At 45.9% G+C, this 19,594-nt stretch overlaps 1 protein-coding gene across 1 annotated transcript; it reads left to right on the plus strand.

Annotated features, from left to right (window-relative positions):
* Nucleotides 1-4,604: 4,604 nt before the first annotated feature.
* On the plus strand, nt 4,605-17,594 carry efna1b (ephrin-A1b). Its single transcript, XM_029653590.2, has 5 exons — nt 4,605-4,878; nt 14,485-14,780; nt 14,940-15,005; nt 15,202-15,321; nt 15,423-17,594. The coding sequence occupies exons 1-5, from the start codon at nt 4,781-4,783 to the stop codon at nt 15,542-15,544; spliced, it is 702 nt and encodes a 233-aa protein (XP_029509450.1). The 5' UTR covers nt 4,605-4,780; the 3' UTR covers nt 15,545-17,594.
* The last annotated feature ends 2,000 nt before the right edge of the window (nt 17,595-19,594 follow it).

A 19,594-nucleotide genomic window follows, 5' to 3' on the forward strand; every position in this document is an offset into this window, starting at 1 on the left:
GTTTATACTGTTTCAGAATTTCAAAGGAATTCATAACGTAAATCTGCGTTGTTTTGCTGCTTATGTTTTTCATTTGACATTTGTCTTAGATGTTTTCTATTTGTTTTACGTTCATTATCTAACCATCTTTCAGAAACATTTTTTTGTTTGTTTCTGATGTTGCATTTCTTTGGTTTTCTCAGGTTTGCTTTTGATGCTGCTTTTTGGAATATGCAGTTGATGATTCGAGTAGCCGAATTGACACCTTCTTTATTGTTTTGTGAGTTATTGAAGACCTGTATAGAGTTCATCATTTCATTTGAGTTAAATGTTTCAATTATTTTCTCTGCGACTGTTTGGAGCCCATCTGTACTATTGGTTCATGTTGTAGAGCTTATTGGGCTGTTTTTATACGTATTGCTGGTGCATTTCTTCAGAAGCACGTCGATCTGACTGTGATCTGACAATGGTGTCTGTGGTCTGACAGTGAATGCCCTAATGGAGGAGGGGTCAATGTCAGTGATGACTTAATCGACTCCACTTGTCCCAAGAGCTGAGCAGTAAGTAAACCGACCTAAAGAGTCCCCTCTGATTCTACCATAAACCACGTACAGGACTCGAAAGAGATGCACTAACTCCTTCCCGTTTTGGTTCGGTATTTGGTCAGGACTGTTCCTATTATTTATAATAGGGCTACTGTACAAGGAGGGGTGTCCAAATATGTGGTGGTTACCTCCCGCATCAGGCTCAGAACCTGTTCTTGCATTGAAATGGAAGAAGCAAAAAATCTCTCTTTTATTAACAGGAAGGTCTTCCCTCTCTGCTGGCTGTGGGAGGCTGGAGTTACAGTCATCATCAGGGGCACTGTGACATAAGGACCAAACCTTGCCATTGAAGAGGGCGTGTGTCAGCCGGGACGGAAGTGTGTGCTCGGGAGATTCCATCCCACGGCTGCTACAGCAGAGGAGGTGTATAGGATGCAGGATGTGCTGCATCTCTCTCTCTCTGTGTGTGTGCGTGCATGCGTGTGTGCGTGTGTGTGTGTGTTAAGTGGGATGTGTGGATTTGGGGGATCCAAAATCCTGTCTATATTTAGATCATGTGTAAGGTCGTGCACATGTGTGTGTGTGTGTTGCACCTCTAAACCTTACCTTCCCCCTGTACCCCACTCACACTCACACTCTATTTCTCTTCCTCTCACGTCTCTCTCTCTCAGTCCTCCTGGCTGTACCTCTCTCCCTCAGTCCTCCTGGCTGTACCTCTCTCCCTCAGTCCTCCTGGCTGTACCTCTCTCCCTCAGTCCTCCTGGCTGTACCTCTCTCCCTCAGTCCTCCTGGCTGTAACACTCTCTCTCAGTCCTCCTGGCTGTACCTCTCTCCCTCAGTCCTCCTGGCTGTACCTCTTTCCCTCAGTCCTCCTGGCTGTACCTCTCTCCCTCAGTCCTCCTGGCTGTACCTCTCTCTCTCAGTCCTCCTGGCTGTACCTCTCTCCCTCAGTCCTCCTGGCTGTACCTCTCTCCCTCAGTCCTCCTGGCTGTACCTCTCTCCCTCAGTCCTCCTGGCTGTACCTCTCTCCCTCAGTCCTCCTGGCTGTACCTCTCTCCCTCAGTCCTCCTGGCTGTTACCAGGGTAACAGTACTGAGTCAATAATAACTTGGCAATATACACAGGGTACCTGTACTGAGTCAATGATGACTTGGCTTTAAAGATGGCAGGGAACACAAACCCTTTATTGTACTGGGCCATATGCACTACCCTGTTGTAGCACCTTGCGGTCGAATGCCAAGCAGTTGCCATACCAAGCGGTGATGCAGCCAGTCAAGATGCTCTCAATGGTGCAGCTGTGAAACCTTTTGAGGAACTGAGAGCCCATTACAAATCTTTTCAGCCTCCTGAGGGGGAAGGGCCGTTGTTGTGCCTTCTTCATGACTGTGTTGGTGTGTGTAGACCATGTTAATACCTTATTGATGTGTAGGATCCTGAAGCTCTCGACTCCACTACAGCCCTGTCGACGTGGATGGCGCCGTGTTCTGCCCTCCGTTTCCTGTAGTCTATGATCAGCTCCTTTGTCTTGCTAACGTTGAGGGAGAGGTTGTTGTCCTGGCACCACACTGCCAGGTCACTGACTTCCTCCCTATAGGCTGTCTCATAGTCGTCTGTGATCATGCCAACCACCTTCATGTCGTCAGCAATCTTAATGATGGTGTAGGAGTCGTGCGTGGCCACGCAGTCATGGGTAACAAGGAGTACAGGAGGGGACTACGCACGCCCCCCTGAGGGTCATCGTGGCAGATGTGTTGTTGCCTACCCTCAACAACTGGGTGCATCCTGTCAGGAAGTCCAGGATCCAGTTGAAGGGGAAGTTGTTCAGTCCCAGGGTCCTGAGCTTAGTGATGAGCTTGGATGGCTCTACCGTGTTGGACGCCGCCCTACAGTCAATGAACAGCATTCTCACACAGGTGTTCCTCTTGCCCAGGTAGTAAAGGGCAGTTCGGAGTGCAATAGAGAATGCATCATCTGTGGATCTGTTGGGGTGGAATGCGAATTGGAGAAGGCTCCAGCGTGTCTGGAATGATGGTGTTGATGTGAGCCTTAAACAGCTTTTAAAAGCATTTCGGGGCAACAGATGTGAGTGCCACGGGCGGTAGTCATTTAGACAGGTTACCTTGGCATGCTTGGGCACAGGGACTATGGTGTTCTCCTTGAAACATGTTGGTATTACAGACTGGGTCAGGGAAAGGTTGAAAATGTCCGTGAAGACACCAGCTGGTCAGTGCATGCTCCGAGTATGCATCCTAGTGATCCATCTGGCCCCATGGCCATGTCAATGTTAACCTGTTTATAGTCCTTACTCAAGTCCTGCCACATCCAACGAGCGCCAGAGCTGGTGTAGTAGGATTCCATCTTAGTCCTGTATTGACGTTTTGACTGTTTGATGGCTCATCTGAGGTCGTAGTGAGATTTCTTATAAGCGCCCGGGTTAGTGTCCCGCTCCTTGAAAGCGGCAGTTCTAGTCTTTAGCTCAGTGAGGATGTTGCCTGTAATCCATGGCTTCTGGTTGGGATATGTACGTGTGGTCATTGTGGGGATGACGTCATTGACACAATTATTAATGAAGCTGGTGACTGATGAGGTAAACACCACCATTTTATCAGATGAATTCCGGAACATAGTTCAGTCTGTGCTGGCGAAACAGTCCTGTAACTTAGTGTTCGCTTCATCAGACCACTTACGTATTGAACTGGTATTTCCTATTTCAGTTTTTGCTTGTAAGCGGGAATCAGGAGGATAGAGTTCTGGTCCGATATGCCAAACGGAGGGCAAAATAGAGTTTTGAATGTGTTTCTGTGTGTGGAGTAAAGGTAATCTAGAGTTTTGTACAGTGGGGCAAAAAAGTATTTAGTCAGCCACCAATTGTGCAAGTTCTCCCACTTAAAAATGATGAGAGAGGCCTGTAATTTTCATCATAGGTACACTTCAACTATGACAGACAAAATGAGAAGAAAAAATCCAGAAAATCACATTGTAGGATTTTTTATTAATTTATTAGCAAATGATGGAGGGTACAGGTGTTTATTTGTCTCCTCAGGGAGCCCACTAGTTTGCCTCTTTTGCAGCGTCTCTTCCTGTTTCGAGTCCCGGGATTAGGGCCTCTGGTCTGAGCAGTATGTCAACAGCTGCCAACTTGTTGAAGTAGACATCTGAATCCAAATGGAAGTTAGGGATCACTGTTCTGATGTCCAGAAGCTCTTTTTAGTCATAGGAAACTATGTCGAGAGCACACACACACACACACACACCGGATTTCTGAGCCTGTTCACCGGGCCTTGTCCTGGTCCCTGCCCCCTGTTGGTCAGCCCCTGAACCCATGGAGCCCTGGACTAGCAGAGAACACAGTGTGTTTGGCACATTTACTGATATTCTTACTTGATTTCTGCAACGTGCTCATTTTTATTTTTGTCAGTCTTGTTTTTTAGGGGCACAAAAGAAGTGAATACTAAATGTGGGATTAAAAAGGTGGGCTATACTGTATTATAATACATTATTTTGAGCAGCTTTGTGTTGCTAATTTACAGTCAGTGTGTGCCTGCAGACTATATGGCTACAGGGGACCCAGAAGATTAGCTACACAGATAACATCTGATTCAATAGGATAACATCTGACTGACAGTCACAGATCAGCTCTCCTACAACCTTTAGGTAGACTTTTACATTACATTAGATTCACTTATTTTCTCAAGTATAAAATAGTATTGTTGTTTCTCATTTTCATGTCATTGAATATGTGAGCCTATAATTCATCAGGGGGGGGGGGGGGGGAATCAGCAAGTTTTGCATTAATGACAAAAATTCTAAGAAAACACTTTTGGTCACAACAAAAGAAACACAACAACTATTTTGAGTGCGTCATGAATCCATTTCAATGTCACAAAAATAGCGATAGGCCTATATATTTCTGTCTATGGCTTTGATAATATCATATAGATTGGATAAAGTGTTCATGGCGTCTCTAGTTGAATAGTCAGAGCAGCGGGGCGTTTTTCCCGCTGCTATTGGCTATACAACCGGGAGAGGCGTGGCTCCGTTAGACAAAACAGTCAACGCGCCTTGGTCTTAACCATACAAACCACCATTAAACTCCATAGAAGGAGGTCTCAACCCTAGAGAAAAGCAGGACCTATAGACCAGCACCCTTATCATACATTTCTTTTGACAGTGTGCACATTCTGCACAGACTTATTCTGCAGTAACTGACAGTATTTGTTGGTGTTTCGTTTTGTTCTGGTCCTAAATCCGCAGCTATGGATTTGGTGTGGCTGGTGTGTCTGGCTGTGAGCTTCGGAACCTGGTTCGCCTCCGCAGAGAGACATAGCGTCTTCTGGAATAGCACAAACCCAAAGTAGGTGTTCTTAATCTCTTTCTCTCTGTGTGTGTGTGTGTGTGTGTGTGTGTGTGTGTGTGTGTGTGTGTGTGTGTGTGTGTGTGTGTGTGTGTTTTTACGCGCGCGCGTGTTGTGAGTATTTTGGTGTAGCACACATTAAAAGTGTGTGTGATTTCTGTTTACGCGCACCTAGTGCTCAACTCACTTTGAGAATGATTATCTGACACTACACCAGGCCAACTTAAATACACTTTCTGTCATGGGATAAATACTGTGTGTCTCATCCACTCAATGGATAGCCTACGCGCTGAATTTCCTCGGTTCGGTTCTTTAACAGACTGGACACACACGGCCTGGTTGAATCAACGTCGATTGCACGTCATTTCAATGAAATGATGTTGAACCAATGTGGAATAGAAGTTGACATCTGGATTTTGGTATTGCTTTTATTTCTTCCACTTGTAGAAATGTATGTGTAGGCTGTGTGCCTTGTTGTATTAGCTGTCTGCTTGCCCTTTTTAACTAGGCTATGGTAGGCCAATCGCGCAGCAGGGCATAAACAGAGAACAAGGGGAAGCTGGACAGACAGAATCAACCATATATATGATCTCGATACATAGACAGACTTCCTCACACAGCATAAAAATAAAGCCTGACATGAACCAACTCGACCTGAGTGCCTGAATATAGACTGTATGTCTGTGTTTCACTCTAGTGGTGCTGTTGACAGTCTGACACTTCAGCTCTCCAAAGGGGGGAGGGGGGGGGGGGGTGGGGGGTGAGATGTCCCATGCTGATTGATTTTGGGTCAGAAATTGTAATTCTACCCTGCCACTCAGTGGGATCAATGGAGCTTGATTATTGAGCTTTTAGCACAGAGCTGAAGATGGTGAGAAAGAAGGATGGATTATTTTATAGAGAAAATGGACAAAGACTGAGGGGTCACGGTTTCAGCCGACTGGGTCGACGTTATTGTAACTTCTTATCGGCCTTTTTGTGTTACCTTAATTCGATTTGCACTTTGTCTCTGTAGCCTCATTCTCCTTAGGACAATGGTGATGACAGAACACTAAATTAGATTTCCTATGAAATGGGAAAGACATTGGTTTTGTAATTGAATTAATGACGTGAGCACAGGAAAATATTGTTGACGAGTCATACCATGTCATGCGTCGTGACGTAATGGGTTTTGTCGGTGTGAGTCAGTCGTGTACTTTACCTGTTCTGTACGCAGGTCTGACTTCACCTGGGTTTGTCGGTATGACAGCACTGAGACGGTGCCTCGAGCACAAGGAACACGACTTCTGTGTTATAGGGGTTATAGAGGACAAATCACAGCTTCAGAGTTGTGGGTCAAGTGAGAATTGCTATAAATGCAGAGAAATACAGAAATGACGTGTGTGTGTGTGTGTGTGTGTGTGTGTGTGTGTGTGTTTAACTATACTTGTGAGGAACAGAATAGTAAACAAACAAACATTTGACCAACTGGGGACATTTTGTTGATCCCCACAAGATCAAATGTTATTTCTAGGATTAGGAGCTAGGTTTAGGTTAAGGTTAGGATAGGGTTAACCTTGTCCCCACAAGTTTAGCTGCACAAGACTGTGTTCTTTAATCCCGCTCTGGACTACATTCCCACTCTAACTTGTGTTGCATAACATCATCATCAACAACAACAATCATCATGTACACTAATCCTTTTCGTAGCAGACTAAAGATAGACTAACACATAACCAGACAGAGAAATATGTTCACACATGTACTGTAGACACAAACAAGCATGTTCAGACACACACACTCTCACATACACATTGACACAGTCTCACGTTAACAAAAACAAACTACACGAAAACTCGCTGCGCCAGTTATGTGGGAGCAGTGATGCACTCAGTGTCCACTAAAGACCGATAGACTCACACTGATAACTATTACTCATGATACAAGCTCTACTCACACATTCTCTACTGCATATGTCTCACACACACACACACACACACTTTTTTCCCCCAGAATTCTTTATCTAAAGTCTCTGGAACTCAGTGAATGTGGTTTTCAGAAGGAGAATAATCAGTGTTAAAAATGAAGACTTAATCCTAGTCTGGGCCGTACCCACCTGCTACTGTTACCATATGTTTACTGTATACTCCCTCGTCCTTCTCTTTAATCCCTCCTTCTCAGTTTCTATCTTTCTTTTTCAACTTTCTCTCTGGGCAGTTCTCAGACTTCTTTCAGCCTGAAAGCCCAATCTGGTTCCTCAACTGTCGTCCCACTTTACACTGTGTCTCAACCACCTGATTCACTCCCATGTGATCAATCTGTCAGTCAGACTGACAGCCAGTGAATCACTGAGTCTAATTGATTCTAATTAATTCCTGGCTGATTGATCTAAGGCGATCAGGTGTAAACTGATGTTTACTGACTGACTTCGGATGGTAACACACAGTGTGTACAGTTGTCAGTCTCCAACTTGACTGGTGTAGAAACTGTTTTTTCGCAGTCTGTTCCAACCTTGTGTGTGAGAGAGCGACTGGGCTTGTTTCGACCTGATCCAACAGCTTAATCATTAGTTCTGGCGCAATGCCTTGTTACTGGAAGTGTTTTGTTGTTTTTGACTGAGGGTGAGTGTGTAGTGTTGCCTGAACTCCAATGTCAGAGAAAGGGAGGGGCCCTATATGTAGGCGATATTACGGAGCACTGGTAAATCAGTGACCCACACGCATACATGCGAGCGCACACACACACACACACACACACACACACACACTCTCTCTCGGGGCAGGAGGGAGGAGTTGGGTGTTAATATTAGTAGCAGCCAGCATTCCACACTTCCCCTGTTACTATACTCAACTCTGTCAGCTGTGTTCGACCCTCCCTTTCCTTCTCTCCCTCCCTCTGTACCTGTCTGTTCCTCTCTCCATCACCACTCCCTCTTCTCCAGCTTGTTATTGCCTGACCACCTCTATCTCACTCTCTGTTTCCATGAGTTCATCTCTACCACATATTCAAGTATTCATGTTCTCCTCTCCTATATAGCTACATTTCCAATCCTCTGTCTTTTGTCTTTCTCTCTCGTGTTGTTGAGGTGTTGGGCTTGTCTGAACAGATATGTCCTAGAGGAAGAGGTTTAGGGTTGTGGTGGCTGGTGGGGGAAGAGGGTGGTGTGGTTGTAATGTTAAATGTGTGATTTTCTTCTCTGTTGTAAAGCTCTTCTTTCCTCAGGCTACATTCCCCCTCTCTCTGTTCTGAAACCCTCCCCTCTCTCTGTTCTGAAACCCTCCCCTCTCTCTGTTCTGAAACCCTACCCTCTCTCTGTTCTGAAACCCTCCCCTCTCTCTGTTCTGAAACCCTCCCCTCTCTCTGTTCTGAAACCCTCCCCTCTCTCTGTTCTGAAACCCTCCCCTCTCTCTGTTCTGAAACCCTCCCCTCTCTCTGTTCTGAAACCCTCCCCTCTCTCTGTTCTGAAATCAACCTTTCAATTCAAGGGGCTTTATTGGCATGGGAAACATATGTTAACATTGCCAAAGCAAGTCTCTCTCTCTCTCTCCCTCCCACCTCATCTGTCGCTCTGGGTCTCTGATCCTACAGCAGAATGAGGGGGAAATACATGCGCACACAGATTACAGACAATCTGAGCTGTAATCTGACTAGCTGACCCATAGACACTAAAATCATCATCGTCATTCTGCTGCTTTTTATATTTAGAATAGATTATATCCCTGTTATCTCTCTGCCGTAGTGTGTGTGTGTTAGTCAATCTGAAGCTCCTTAAATATGTAGAGGAACATATCCTACAGAGAACAATCAGTTAAAGGAGCCAATCGGGTATCTGCAGTCAGTCAGCTACACAGCGTATAGTTCTATCCATTCAATCACATCTAGGCATATAGCTTGTTTCCTGCTGACATAACAGCTGTCTTACCTAACACTCTCACACACACATTATCATGGATGTAACATAAAACAATGTTTGCCTTGTTTAAAATAAAAAAATATACTTTAATTAGCACCCCCTGGGCCCCCTTCCATCTCAGCTCTTCCTCTTGCCTCCTTATCTATTGTACAGAGTCCAGACTTCCTCTCTCTCTCCGTTAGTCCCTCTCTTTCTCACAGACCCTGCTCTGTTTTCCTGAGTAGTTTTCCACACAGATCACAGCAGCTTGCTGTGTCTCCCCACTGTTACTGTTTGACTCAATTCTACAGGACTGAGGACTGCTTTATCCTCACGTTATCACATTGTGTGTGTAGGGTCATGTTTGTGTGTCCAGTATCATCTCATGTAGCGTTTCAGAGATGGCTCTCTGTTGCCCCCTAAGGGCCACTTCTAGTCTCAGCTCAGGACTGACTGACTTCCTTCCTTCTCTGTTTGAAGCAGCCAGGATATTTCCAACAATAATTTTTGCAATTCATGACATTCACTTTGAATGAATGAAAATAGTTTTGACCCCAACCGTGTTATTCTGTATAATCCAGATTGAACCAGGGTTAGTTGGAATATAATCGCCCTGGTTGAGAGACCTGTGAGTCTAGTTCTCCTCATTGACCCAAACCAAGCTGCATATCTGGCAACCTGCCAACATGTAGCCTCTTTCTATTCATCTGAAAGAGAGCGTTGGGAACAGAAAGTGGGGGATGGGTAGAAGAGGAAGGGATTTGTGTTGAGAAATTAGGCTGTCATGAAGAGCTCTGATATGTTACCTTTTTAAGAGCAAGGGAAGAATAGAGGAGGGATGAACGGAGGGAGAGGGGGGGGTGGGTTAGTTTAGAGCGCATAAAGGGTAGAAAGACTGAGGGAGGAGAGATGGGACATGGCTGGAGGGAGGAGAGATGGGACATGGCTGGAGGGAGGAGAGATGGGACATGGCTGGAGGGAGGGGAGATGGGACATGGCTGGAGGGAGGGGAGATGGGACATGGCTGGAGGGAGGGGAGATGGGACATGGCTGGAGGGAGGGGAGATGGGACATGGCTGGAGGGAGGGGAGATGGGACATGGCTGGAGGGAGGGGAGATGGGACATGGCTGGAGGGAGGGGAGATGGGACATGGCTGGAGGGAGGGGAGATGGGACATGGCTGGAGGGAGGAGAGATGGGACATGGCTGGAGGGAGGGAGATGGGACATGGCTGGAGGGAGGGGAGATGGGACATGGCTGGAGGGAGGGGAGATGGGACATGGCTGGAGGGAGGGGAGATGGGACATGGCTGGAGGGAGGGGAGATGGGACATGGCTGGAGGGAGGAGAGATGGGACATGGCTGGAGGGAGGAGAGATGGGACATGGCTGGAGGGAGGAGAGATGGGACATGGCTGGAGGGAGGAGAGATGGGACATGGCTGGAGGGAGGAGAGATGGGACATGGCTGGAGGGAGGAGAGATGGGACATGGCTGGAAGGAGGAGAGATGGGACATGGCTGGAGGGAGGAGAGAAAAGGTTGTGTTGACATTTTTAAGGCTCAAACCCTGCAATTCCTTAAAGCATCACACATACGATGAATGGGTGGTGGTAGTACTAATTGGAGTCTGGATGTGATAATGGGGGTTGGGACAGAATGATTAGACTCCTGTTATTCTGACCTGTTGGAGCGTGACAGACAGAAGAATGGCCTCTTTGGAACTCTCCCCTTGGGAGAGAATGTAGGAGATTAGAGAGAGAGATTAGAGTGTTCTAGAGGTTCTACTAGGGGAGTTGGTGTATAATACTGTATTAGTAGATACAACTCAAACCCAGATTACAACTGACAGGCCTATATCCTCTTGAGTTGAGGTGTGAATGTGGGATACCACAGTGAATTAATAGGGCCATTTATACACCTGTGTGTGCAGATTTTATAGTTGTATGGTGTGAGAGCATTCTATTCCACAGACTCTCACAAACCCCAGAAGCCCTGTCATGACATTCCCCGTGTGTGTGTGTTGCTGACTACTTGTGGAGAATATGGTGGGTGTTGTTTTAACAGTGCTGACACTCCTTCAGGCCCGCTGTGTGTGTGTGTGACTAGACTCTCCCTTGCTGAGTCAGTGGGAGTGTGTATGAGGATTCTGACTCTGAACTCTAACCCCTGTGACCTGCCTGACAGTTTGTAACATTCCCCAAAGAATGAGAGCAGGAGGAGACTGGGAGATTGGAGAGCATTTTTGTTGTGGGTTTTTATATGGAAAACACTGGAGGGATGGTAGGGAGAGAAGAGAAACGGGCCTATAAGTAGGGAAGAGAGGGAATAGATGTGAAAACAGCAAGAGATGAGGAGAGTACTTCAAAGCTGTTGAGAACTTAATGAGGTGTTAAACAACTCACCCAAATCACCCTACTGTCATAACCACCTACCACACTCACACTCAAAGCAAACACACACATCTGTGACGCAGTAGATGCAGTGGCAGCTCTGAGAACTGTTCAGTTCAGAGGAGAGGTGAAGGGAGACTACCTTCCACCCTGGCAGTTTACACACACCTCAGTGAGACACACACACACACACACACACACACACACACACACACACACACACACACACACACACACACCTCAGTGAGACACACACACACACACCTCAGTGAGACAGACAGACAGACGGACACACAGGCTCTGGTCTGCACTGATAAACAGATGTGCTCAAGTGCCTGGGGTGTGAGGCGGCCTGAATCCTGATATTCAGAGAACCTCTCCCTCTCACCCTCCTGCCTCTCACACACGCGTAGCTATCACATTAACGCAACTCTCACTCTCCTGTGAACTGTCAGTCAGAGTAGAAGGACGAAGGAGAGGGAAAGACGAGAGAAAGACTATACTGTTCGGAGGGAGGAAGGGGTGCTTGTGTTCCAGTTGTGAGTCTGGCCCTGTGTCAACTGGCTTCAATCAGCTGGACTTCTCCCAGATACCTAGGCTGAGATTGCACACACACACACACACAACCCCTCCCATTGATAAGTACGGCCGTCAACGTTACTGTAAATCTAGCTTCATCATGATTATTGTACAGAGTCAATTATGGGCAACATGGACCACGTGCAAAATGCTGAGAGCCATAGTAGCTACAACACACCTCACCTTATCACATCTACATCAGCCTCTACTAGTGAGCAGAGGACACTGAGCCCAACCTTGGGGCTAGAGGGGGTGAAGGATGGGGGGCAGACTGGAGTCTAGTCAGCTCCAGGGTTTATGTCTTTAGGGGGAGGAGTAATTACACCCTATTCAGAACCCCTCCTCCCTTTGTGGGCAACAGCTTGACCCCAGATAGCTTTTACTTAAGTAGGAAGAGCGACAAAGGGAGATCTGAAAGTGTGTTTGTGTGGAGTGACAGATTAGCAACAGAATATGTGTTTTGGCAGCTTTAGACAGGAACATGTTTTTAAGGAGAAGCTGTGTGATTAGTGTGGAAATCAGGTGGATTCCATTCAGTTAGGAAAGTCTCTTTACTCTACTGTAGCAGTGCAGTTCTCTCGTGCCGTTCGTCTCAACCCTGTCATTACCAGTCTGAGTCAAAGAAATAAGAAAGGAACACAGATTTGTTTGTCAATTAAGCACTTGAACCGCAGACCGGTGTGTGTGCATGCGAAGGCTAAGCCAAAGATATCATCCTGTTTTGAAGTGGTGTGAGAAAGAGGCTAATCTAGCTATTAGCCCTGGCTAATGAGCCTAGGTACGGGCTCTGCTAACAATACATGTTGTAACAGGCAGGTTACTGTCTCACACACACACACACACACACACACACGGTGGCAGGGGGATTAAAGGGGGTTAGAGACTCACATGGAGCCAGTGTGTCTGTCACTTAAGAAGGACAACAACAACAGTAGAGAAAGGAGGGATGGAAGGAGGGATGAAAGGAGGGAGGCAGGATAGCAGATACCTCCTGCTCCAGGCTTTGATGTTTGGACACACACTAACACAACATAAACATGTATGAACTGGGTTCTTTATACTGTCTCTCTCACACACAAAGCTAGTGTATACATTACTATGAGCCCTTCCTCCCTAATTAAAGTGATGCAGATGCTCTCTCTCTCGTGGCACAGAACAGAGCCACACACCCAGAGTATGTGGCAGGGTGTTTGTGCTGTGGCCTGTGTGGATGTCTGTTCAGCCCAGGGCTGGGAACCAATGAGACTCTGACGTGCATATTCTACTGATTACATCCTCAGGGATAACAAGCTCTTACCCACAAACTCAACCTCTCTTCCAGAAAAGTGTGTGTGTGTGTGTGTGTGTGTGTGTGTGTGTGTGTGTGTGTGTGTGTGCGTGTGTGTGTGTGTGTGTGTGTACCCTGCCAGCACCACTGACTCCACTCAGCAACACAACTCCTAGTCCCTGTGTGAGCTGAATCCTAATAGGCCTGGAGGACAGCTGGAAATCACTGTTTTAATTTGATACCAGATACAGCACTTTGATTCTTTCATCTCTCTAACTCTCCTTCCTACCAGAAATATACGTTCCACTGCTCTACCCAATGTTCTAGGGTTTATTTCATGAGGTGTGTGTGTGTTAGACATTTGTGTCCTTTCACGTGTATACCTCAGTAGATTGGAGGGGTTGACTGGAGGGAGGGAGGGTGAAACCACCACAACAACAGTTTAAAATCTAGAACTGAGATGGAGGGAAAGCTTAGAGTCATCAAGTTAAGGGAGGTGAAAAGGAACAGAAAGAGAGACTGTCTCCACCTCCCTCAATATTTATTTTTCACGGAGGGAGGAAGAAAGAAGTAGGAAGAGACAGAATCAGGGGTGAAGAATCACTAGAGGAGTTAAAACAGTCACCCACTGACACTCCAACAGGTGGAGAGGGGAAGAAAGATGATAACTAACCCACTCAAATGACTTAGGAAGGGAGAGAGAGATTAAATGACTTGTGCAGACAGCGCATATATATGACAGACAGACAGAGACAGACAGACAGACAGAGAGACCCAAGGAGAAACTGCCACTCAGAATCTTGTCTCCATGGACACAGCTGGCCAGTGAAACTCTACTCTTAAAACAACATGAGTGGAACGCTCCAGAAAACCGATGAGGGGGAGTTAAAGAGGGATCGGCAGAAAGAGTGTAGTGGTGTGTTCTTGTCTAAATAAAGACATTAAACAAGTTCAGCCATAAACAAGTTCGGGCAGTGACTCCTGATTGGCTACTCACTAATTCTCATTGTCTGGGTGACAGGTCTACACTAGGACTCACGCAATCGCACACACATGCTGCAGGTGCAAATGCACACACACACACACACACACACACACACATTGTCTGTTTGGGCTGAGTCTTATGAACAGCTTTTTGTGTTTATGATTGTCTGTGAGTGTTTATTATGAGTGTGTTTATGATTGTCTGTGAGTGTTTATTATGTGTGTGTTTATGATTGTCTGTGAGTGTTTATTATGAGTGTGTGTTTATGATTGTCTGTGAGTGTTTATTATGAGTGTGTGTTTATGATTGTCCGTGAGTGTTTATTATGAGTGTGTGTTTTGAGTAAATCAGTTCTTCCGTGTGTGTTTGTTCATGTGAGAGGAACAGCCCACCCAAACATGGGCTCAACTCTGTCATCTGGCTGGGAATGGGCTCAACTCATAGCCAACCATGTTAATAGCCAAGATAATAGCCAGCCATGTTACTAACCACCTTTGTCTTCTCTCGCTCCCTAGTTTCCTATGGGATGAGTACACAGTGGAGGTGAAAATCAACGACTACCTGGACATCATCTGTCCTCACTACACGCGTGGGGAGCTGCCGTCCCAGGAGGCCGAGCGGTACGTGCTGTACATGGTAGAGCAGGAGGACTATGAGGTGTGTAAGCCCCACTCCTTCGACCAGCTGCGTTGGGAATGTTCCCGGCCCTTCGCTGCCCACGCCCCCGAGAGGTTCTCCGAGAAGTTCCAGCGCTTCACCCCCTTCACCCTGGGCAAGGAGTTCAGACAGGGAGAGAGCTACTACTATATCTGTAAGTATATCAATACTGTAGTAGTACTACACATCAACTAATACCACTACTATCTATGTGCAGTACTTCTGAATGAATACTACCACTTAAGTGTGCAATAGACTACTCTAACACAATGCTTGGGTATTTGTACTAAACCTCCCTCTTCTCCCTCTTCAGCCAAGCCGCTGCATCACCACGGCCAGGAGTGTCTGAGACTGAAGGTGGATGTGGTTGGACCTCATGGTGAGCTCCATTCCCCTGTCTCCATCAACATGCTAGCATTCGCCTCTGTTAACTTTAGCCTTTAGAGGGTTTTCCTATGGTAGCATTAGCTTCCGTTAGCATCAATGGCTAGGCTTAGTGTGCCCCGTATTCAGTGGTGTTCCTGTTGGGTGTTCATACAATCAAGTTCTTACCAATGACTTCTTGTCTTCTACAGGTTCTGGGAAGGCCAAGGCTGACAAAGGAAAGGATGAAGCGATGGAGAAAGCGATGAATGGAGGAAAGGAAAAGATGGGGGGAGGAGGAGTGCACAACCCCTCCAACAGGCTTCCAGCCGGTACGTCTCCCTTCTGTCCATCCAGTGAGACAGTCAGATGTACAGTAGAATTGTTCCACTTGTTTCTGATAATAACATGTTCTCTCTCTCTCTCTCTCCAGATGACCCTACTGTGTTGGAGCCGAAGGTTCAGAAGAGTGTGGGTAGTTCAGGTGTTCAGCTGGTCTCCCTGTCGGTCTTCTTCACCCTGTTCCCCGTCCTACTATCCCTGTTACTATGTTGAGACTGAGTTAAAGACCTAGCTACAGAGACACTGTCAACCCAATGCTGGACATTGGCACAGAGAAGATTTTTATAGATATTTTTATATTTGCAACTGGACTGAGCTGCTGTTTGTGTGTGTGTGTGTGTGTGTGTGTGTGTGAGATTGGAACGTGGATCGTTCCAGAGACGATGATCTTCAAGAGTATTTTCTGAAGGATGTGTTTCTACATGTTTTTGTAAATGAAAGAGGATGGATGCTATTCCCCCTTTTTTTCTCCTTTTCACTCCATTTGAAATGTATGGACACTTGGAAACCCCACTGACTCTGGAACAGATCTAACTGGAAACGTGATGTACTAATCGTTATTAGAAAACTGACAAAGGGATAACTGTTTTCATGATTACCCTGAATTGAAGTGTAACAGTGATATACACTGAGTGTAAAAACACATGATCAGCACCTTCTTAATATTGAGTTGCACCCCCTTTTTGCCCTCAGAAAAGCCTCAATTTGTCAGGTCCTGGACTCTACAAGGTGTCGAAAGCGTTCCACAGGGATGCTGGCCCATGTTGACTCCAATGCTTCCCACAGTTGTCAAGTTGGCTGGATGTCATTTGGGAGGTGAAAGATTATTGATATACACAGGAAACTGTTGAGGGTGAAAAACACAGGAGTGTTCGTTCTTGACACTTAAACCGGTGTGCCTTGTACCTACTACCATACCCCATTCAAAGGCACTTCAATCTTTTGTCTTGCCCTTTGACCCTCTGAATGGCTCACATAAACAATCCATGTCTCAATTGTCTCAAGGCTTAAACATCCTTCTTTAACCTGTCTCCTCCCCTTCATCTACACTGATTGAAGTGGATTTAGCAAGTGACATCATAGCTTTCACCTGGTCAGTCTGACATGGAAAGAGCAGGTGCTCCTAATGTTTTGTACACTCAGTGTATAATGTGGGTACATATTCTTGGTTCAATTTGAAATAGTTTGAGCCAAAGCCTACAGTAGTCCTCTGAAACAGCCTCATGTTTCCTCCTCTACATGTAGAGACTATTGATGTATATAGATGTATATGTATTAACTGACCTTCCTCTAAGAACGGTTCATGTCTTGTTTAGTGTAGTAGATACTCAGGTCAATGGGGATGTTTCTTCTTGACATGTCACTTAAAATCAAACTAAAGTGTATTTGTCACGTCCACAGGATACAGCAGGTGTGAACAGTACAGTAAAATGCTTACTTACAAGCCCTTCCTCAACAATGCAGTATTCAATTATAATTCACTGTACAAAACCCAATGATGTGATAGATGCATACTCTAAAGCACAGATTAGCACACACTAGAACAAAACACACATTCTATGTTGTAGATATTCACAGATATCTACATAACCAGATCCTCTGTCATTGAGATGGCACAACAGCTTCTGAACAAATTGGGCTTGTTTTAGTCATTGCTGGTTTGCTTTTGTATGTCTTTATGGTTTAGTGTTGAACAGATGTGTGTGTGTATAGGAACGAGATGGAGGGAATGGGAGTTGAGGGGAAGGAGGAGAGCAAAGCGCTAATGACAGGATTCTGAGTGGGTGTTGTGATTGCATGACGGCTGGGAGCTGTGCTTCCTTCCTTTACTGATGGTCATTCATCGCATACTCTGATATACTGTAAACAACGTCACACAAACAACATAACTGGTACACTGGACATTATGGTGTGTGCACAGTAGGTTGGTGGCACCCTAATTGGGGAGAACTGACTCGTGGTAATGACTGGAGTGGAATCGGTGGAATGGTATCTCATACATAAACACATGGATGCCAGGTGTTTGATTCCATTCCATTAGCTCCGTTCCAGACATTATTATGAGCCGTCCTCCCCTCAGCAGCATCCGGTTTACAGGTGTTACACAAAATGCAAAGGAAATCCCTACATACAGACACTGTATTGTAATTTTGTTTTTGTAAATCTTTGTATGGGAAATGTGTACATAGAAAAATATAAATAACAGCATTTGTTTAAAATGTGAAAACTTTAATGTAATTAAAAAACAGTATGATAAATCTGACTTCTGCTTTCAATTCTCACATTTTATAGCCAAAGGTAAAGACATTGATTGTCACACTTTCAAAGTTGTTACTTTTGACACAATTCACAGCTGGAGTTTAAAACTTTCACTGCAACATTCTGACATTTGTTTTGATGGTTGACAAAGGTGACTCTCCAAGCCCCTCCATCTGCCCTCTGAAGAAATCTCACCCTTTTGCCAACTCCCCTCATGTCTTTCCTGTGCTCTTCTCTCCTTCCCTCACTTTTGCCATTTCTGTCTTTCACCCTGGGCTGGTTTTCTCTGGCCATAACATCACAGCCCTCTGGCCAAATGTCAGTGTGGAGAGGGATGAGAGGGCTGCTATTTGGCCCTAAACAGAGTGTACACAGTGGCAGAATACCTGACCCCTGTGACTGACCCAGACTTAAGGAAAGCCTTGTGTGGAGGGACATATATATATATATACATTGAGGGATAAAAGTATTTGATCCCCTGCTGATTTTGTACATTTGCCCACTGACAAAGAAATTCTGTCTATAATTTTAATGGTAGGTTTATTAGAACAGTGAGAGACAGAATAACAACAAAATCCAGAAAAACGCATGTCAAAAATGTTATAAATTGATTTGCATTTTAATGAGGCGAAAAAGTATTTGACCCCTCTGCAAAACATGACTTTACTTGGTGGCAAAACCCTTGTTGGCAATCACAGAGGTCAGACGTTTCTTGTAGTTGGCCACCAGGTTTGCACACATCTCAGGAGGGATTTTGTCCCACTCCTCTTTGCAGATCTTCTCCAACTCCTTAAGGTTTCGAGGCTGACGTTTGGCAACTCAAACCTTCAGCTCCCTCCACAGATTTTCTACGGGATTAAGGTCTGGAGACTGGCTAGGCCACTCCAGGACCTTAATGTGCTTCTTCTTGAGCCATTCCTTTGTTGCATTGGCCATGTGTTTTGGGTCATTGTCATACTGGAATACCCATCCACGACCCATTTTCAATGCACTGGCTGAGGGAAGGAGGTTCTCACCCAAGATTTGACGGTACATGGCCCCGTCCGTCGTCCCTTTGATGTGAAGTTGTCCTGTCCCCTTAGCAGAAAAACACCCCCAAAGCAGAATGTTTCAACCTCCATGGTTGACGGTGGGGATGGTGTTCTTGGGGTCATAGGTGTAACAGTATAACTTTAGACCGTCCCCTCGCCCATACCCGGGCGCGAACCAGGGACCCTCTGCACACATCAACAACAGTCACCCACGAAGCGTCGTTACCCATCGCTCCACAAAAGCCGCGGGGGAACAACAGCAAGGGGAACAACTACTAGGTCTCAGAGCAAGTGACGTCCCCAATTGAAACGCTATTTAGCGCGAACACCGCTAACTAGCTAGCCATTTCACATCCGTTACATAGGCAGCATTCCTCCTCCTCAAAACACGGCGATTTGAGTTGATGCCAAAGAGCTCCATTTTGGTCTCATCTGACCACAACACTTTCCCCCAGTTGTCCTCTGAATCATTCAGATGTTCATTGGCAAACTTCAGACGGGCATGTATATGTGCTTTCTTGAGCATGTGGACCTTGCGGGCGCTGCAGGACATCAGTCCTTCACGGCGTAGTGTGTTACCAATTGTTTTCTTGGTGACTATGGTCCCAGCTGCCTTGAGATCATTGACAACATCCTCCCGTGTAGTTCTGGGCTGATTTCTCACCGTTCTCATGATCATTGCAACTCCACGAGGTGAGATCTTGCATGGAGCCCCAGGTCGAGGGAGATTGACAGTTCTTTTGTGTTTTTTCCATTTGCGAATAATCGCAGCAACTATTGTCACCTTCTCACCAAGCTGCTTGGCGATGGTCTTGTAGCCCATTCCAGCCTTGTGTAGATCTACAATCTTGTCCCTGACATCCTTGGAGAGCTCTTTGGTCTTGGCCATGGTAGAGAGTTTGGAATCTGATTGATTGATTGCTTCTGTGGCAGGTGTCTTTTATACAGGTAACAAACTGAGATTAGGAGCACT

The sequence above is a fragment of the Oncorhynchus nerka genome, linkage group LG14, assembly GCF_034236695.1.
Source record: "Oncorhynchus nerka isolate Pitt River linkage group LG14, Oner_Uvic_2.0, whole genome shotgun sequence".
Taxonomy (NCBI): domain Eukaryota; kingdom Metazoa; phylum Chordata; class Actinopteri; order Salmoniformes; family Salmonidae; genus Oncorhynchus; species Oncorhynchus nerka.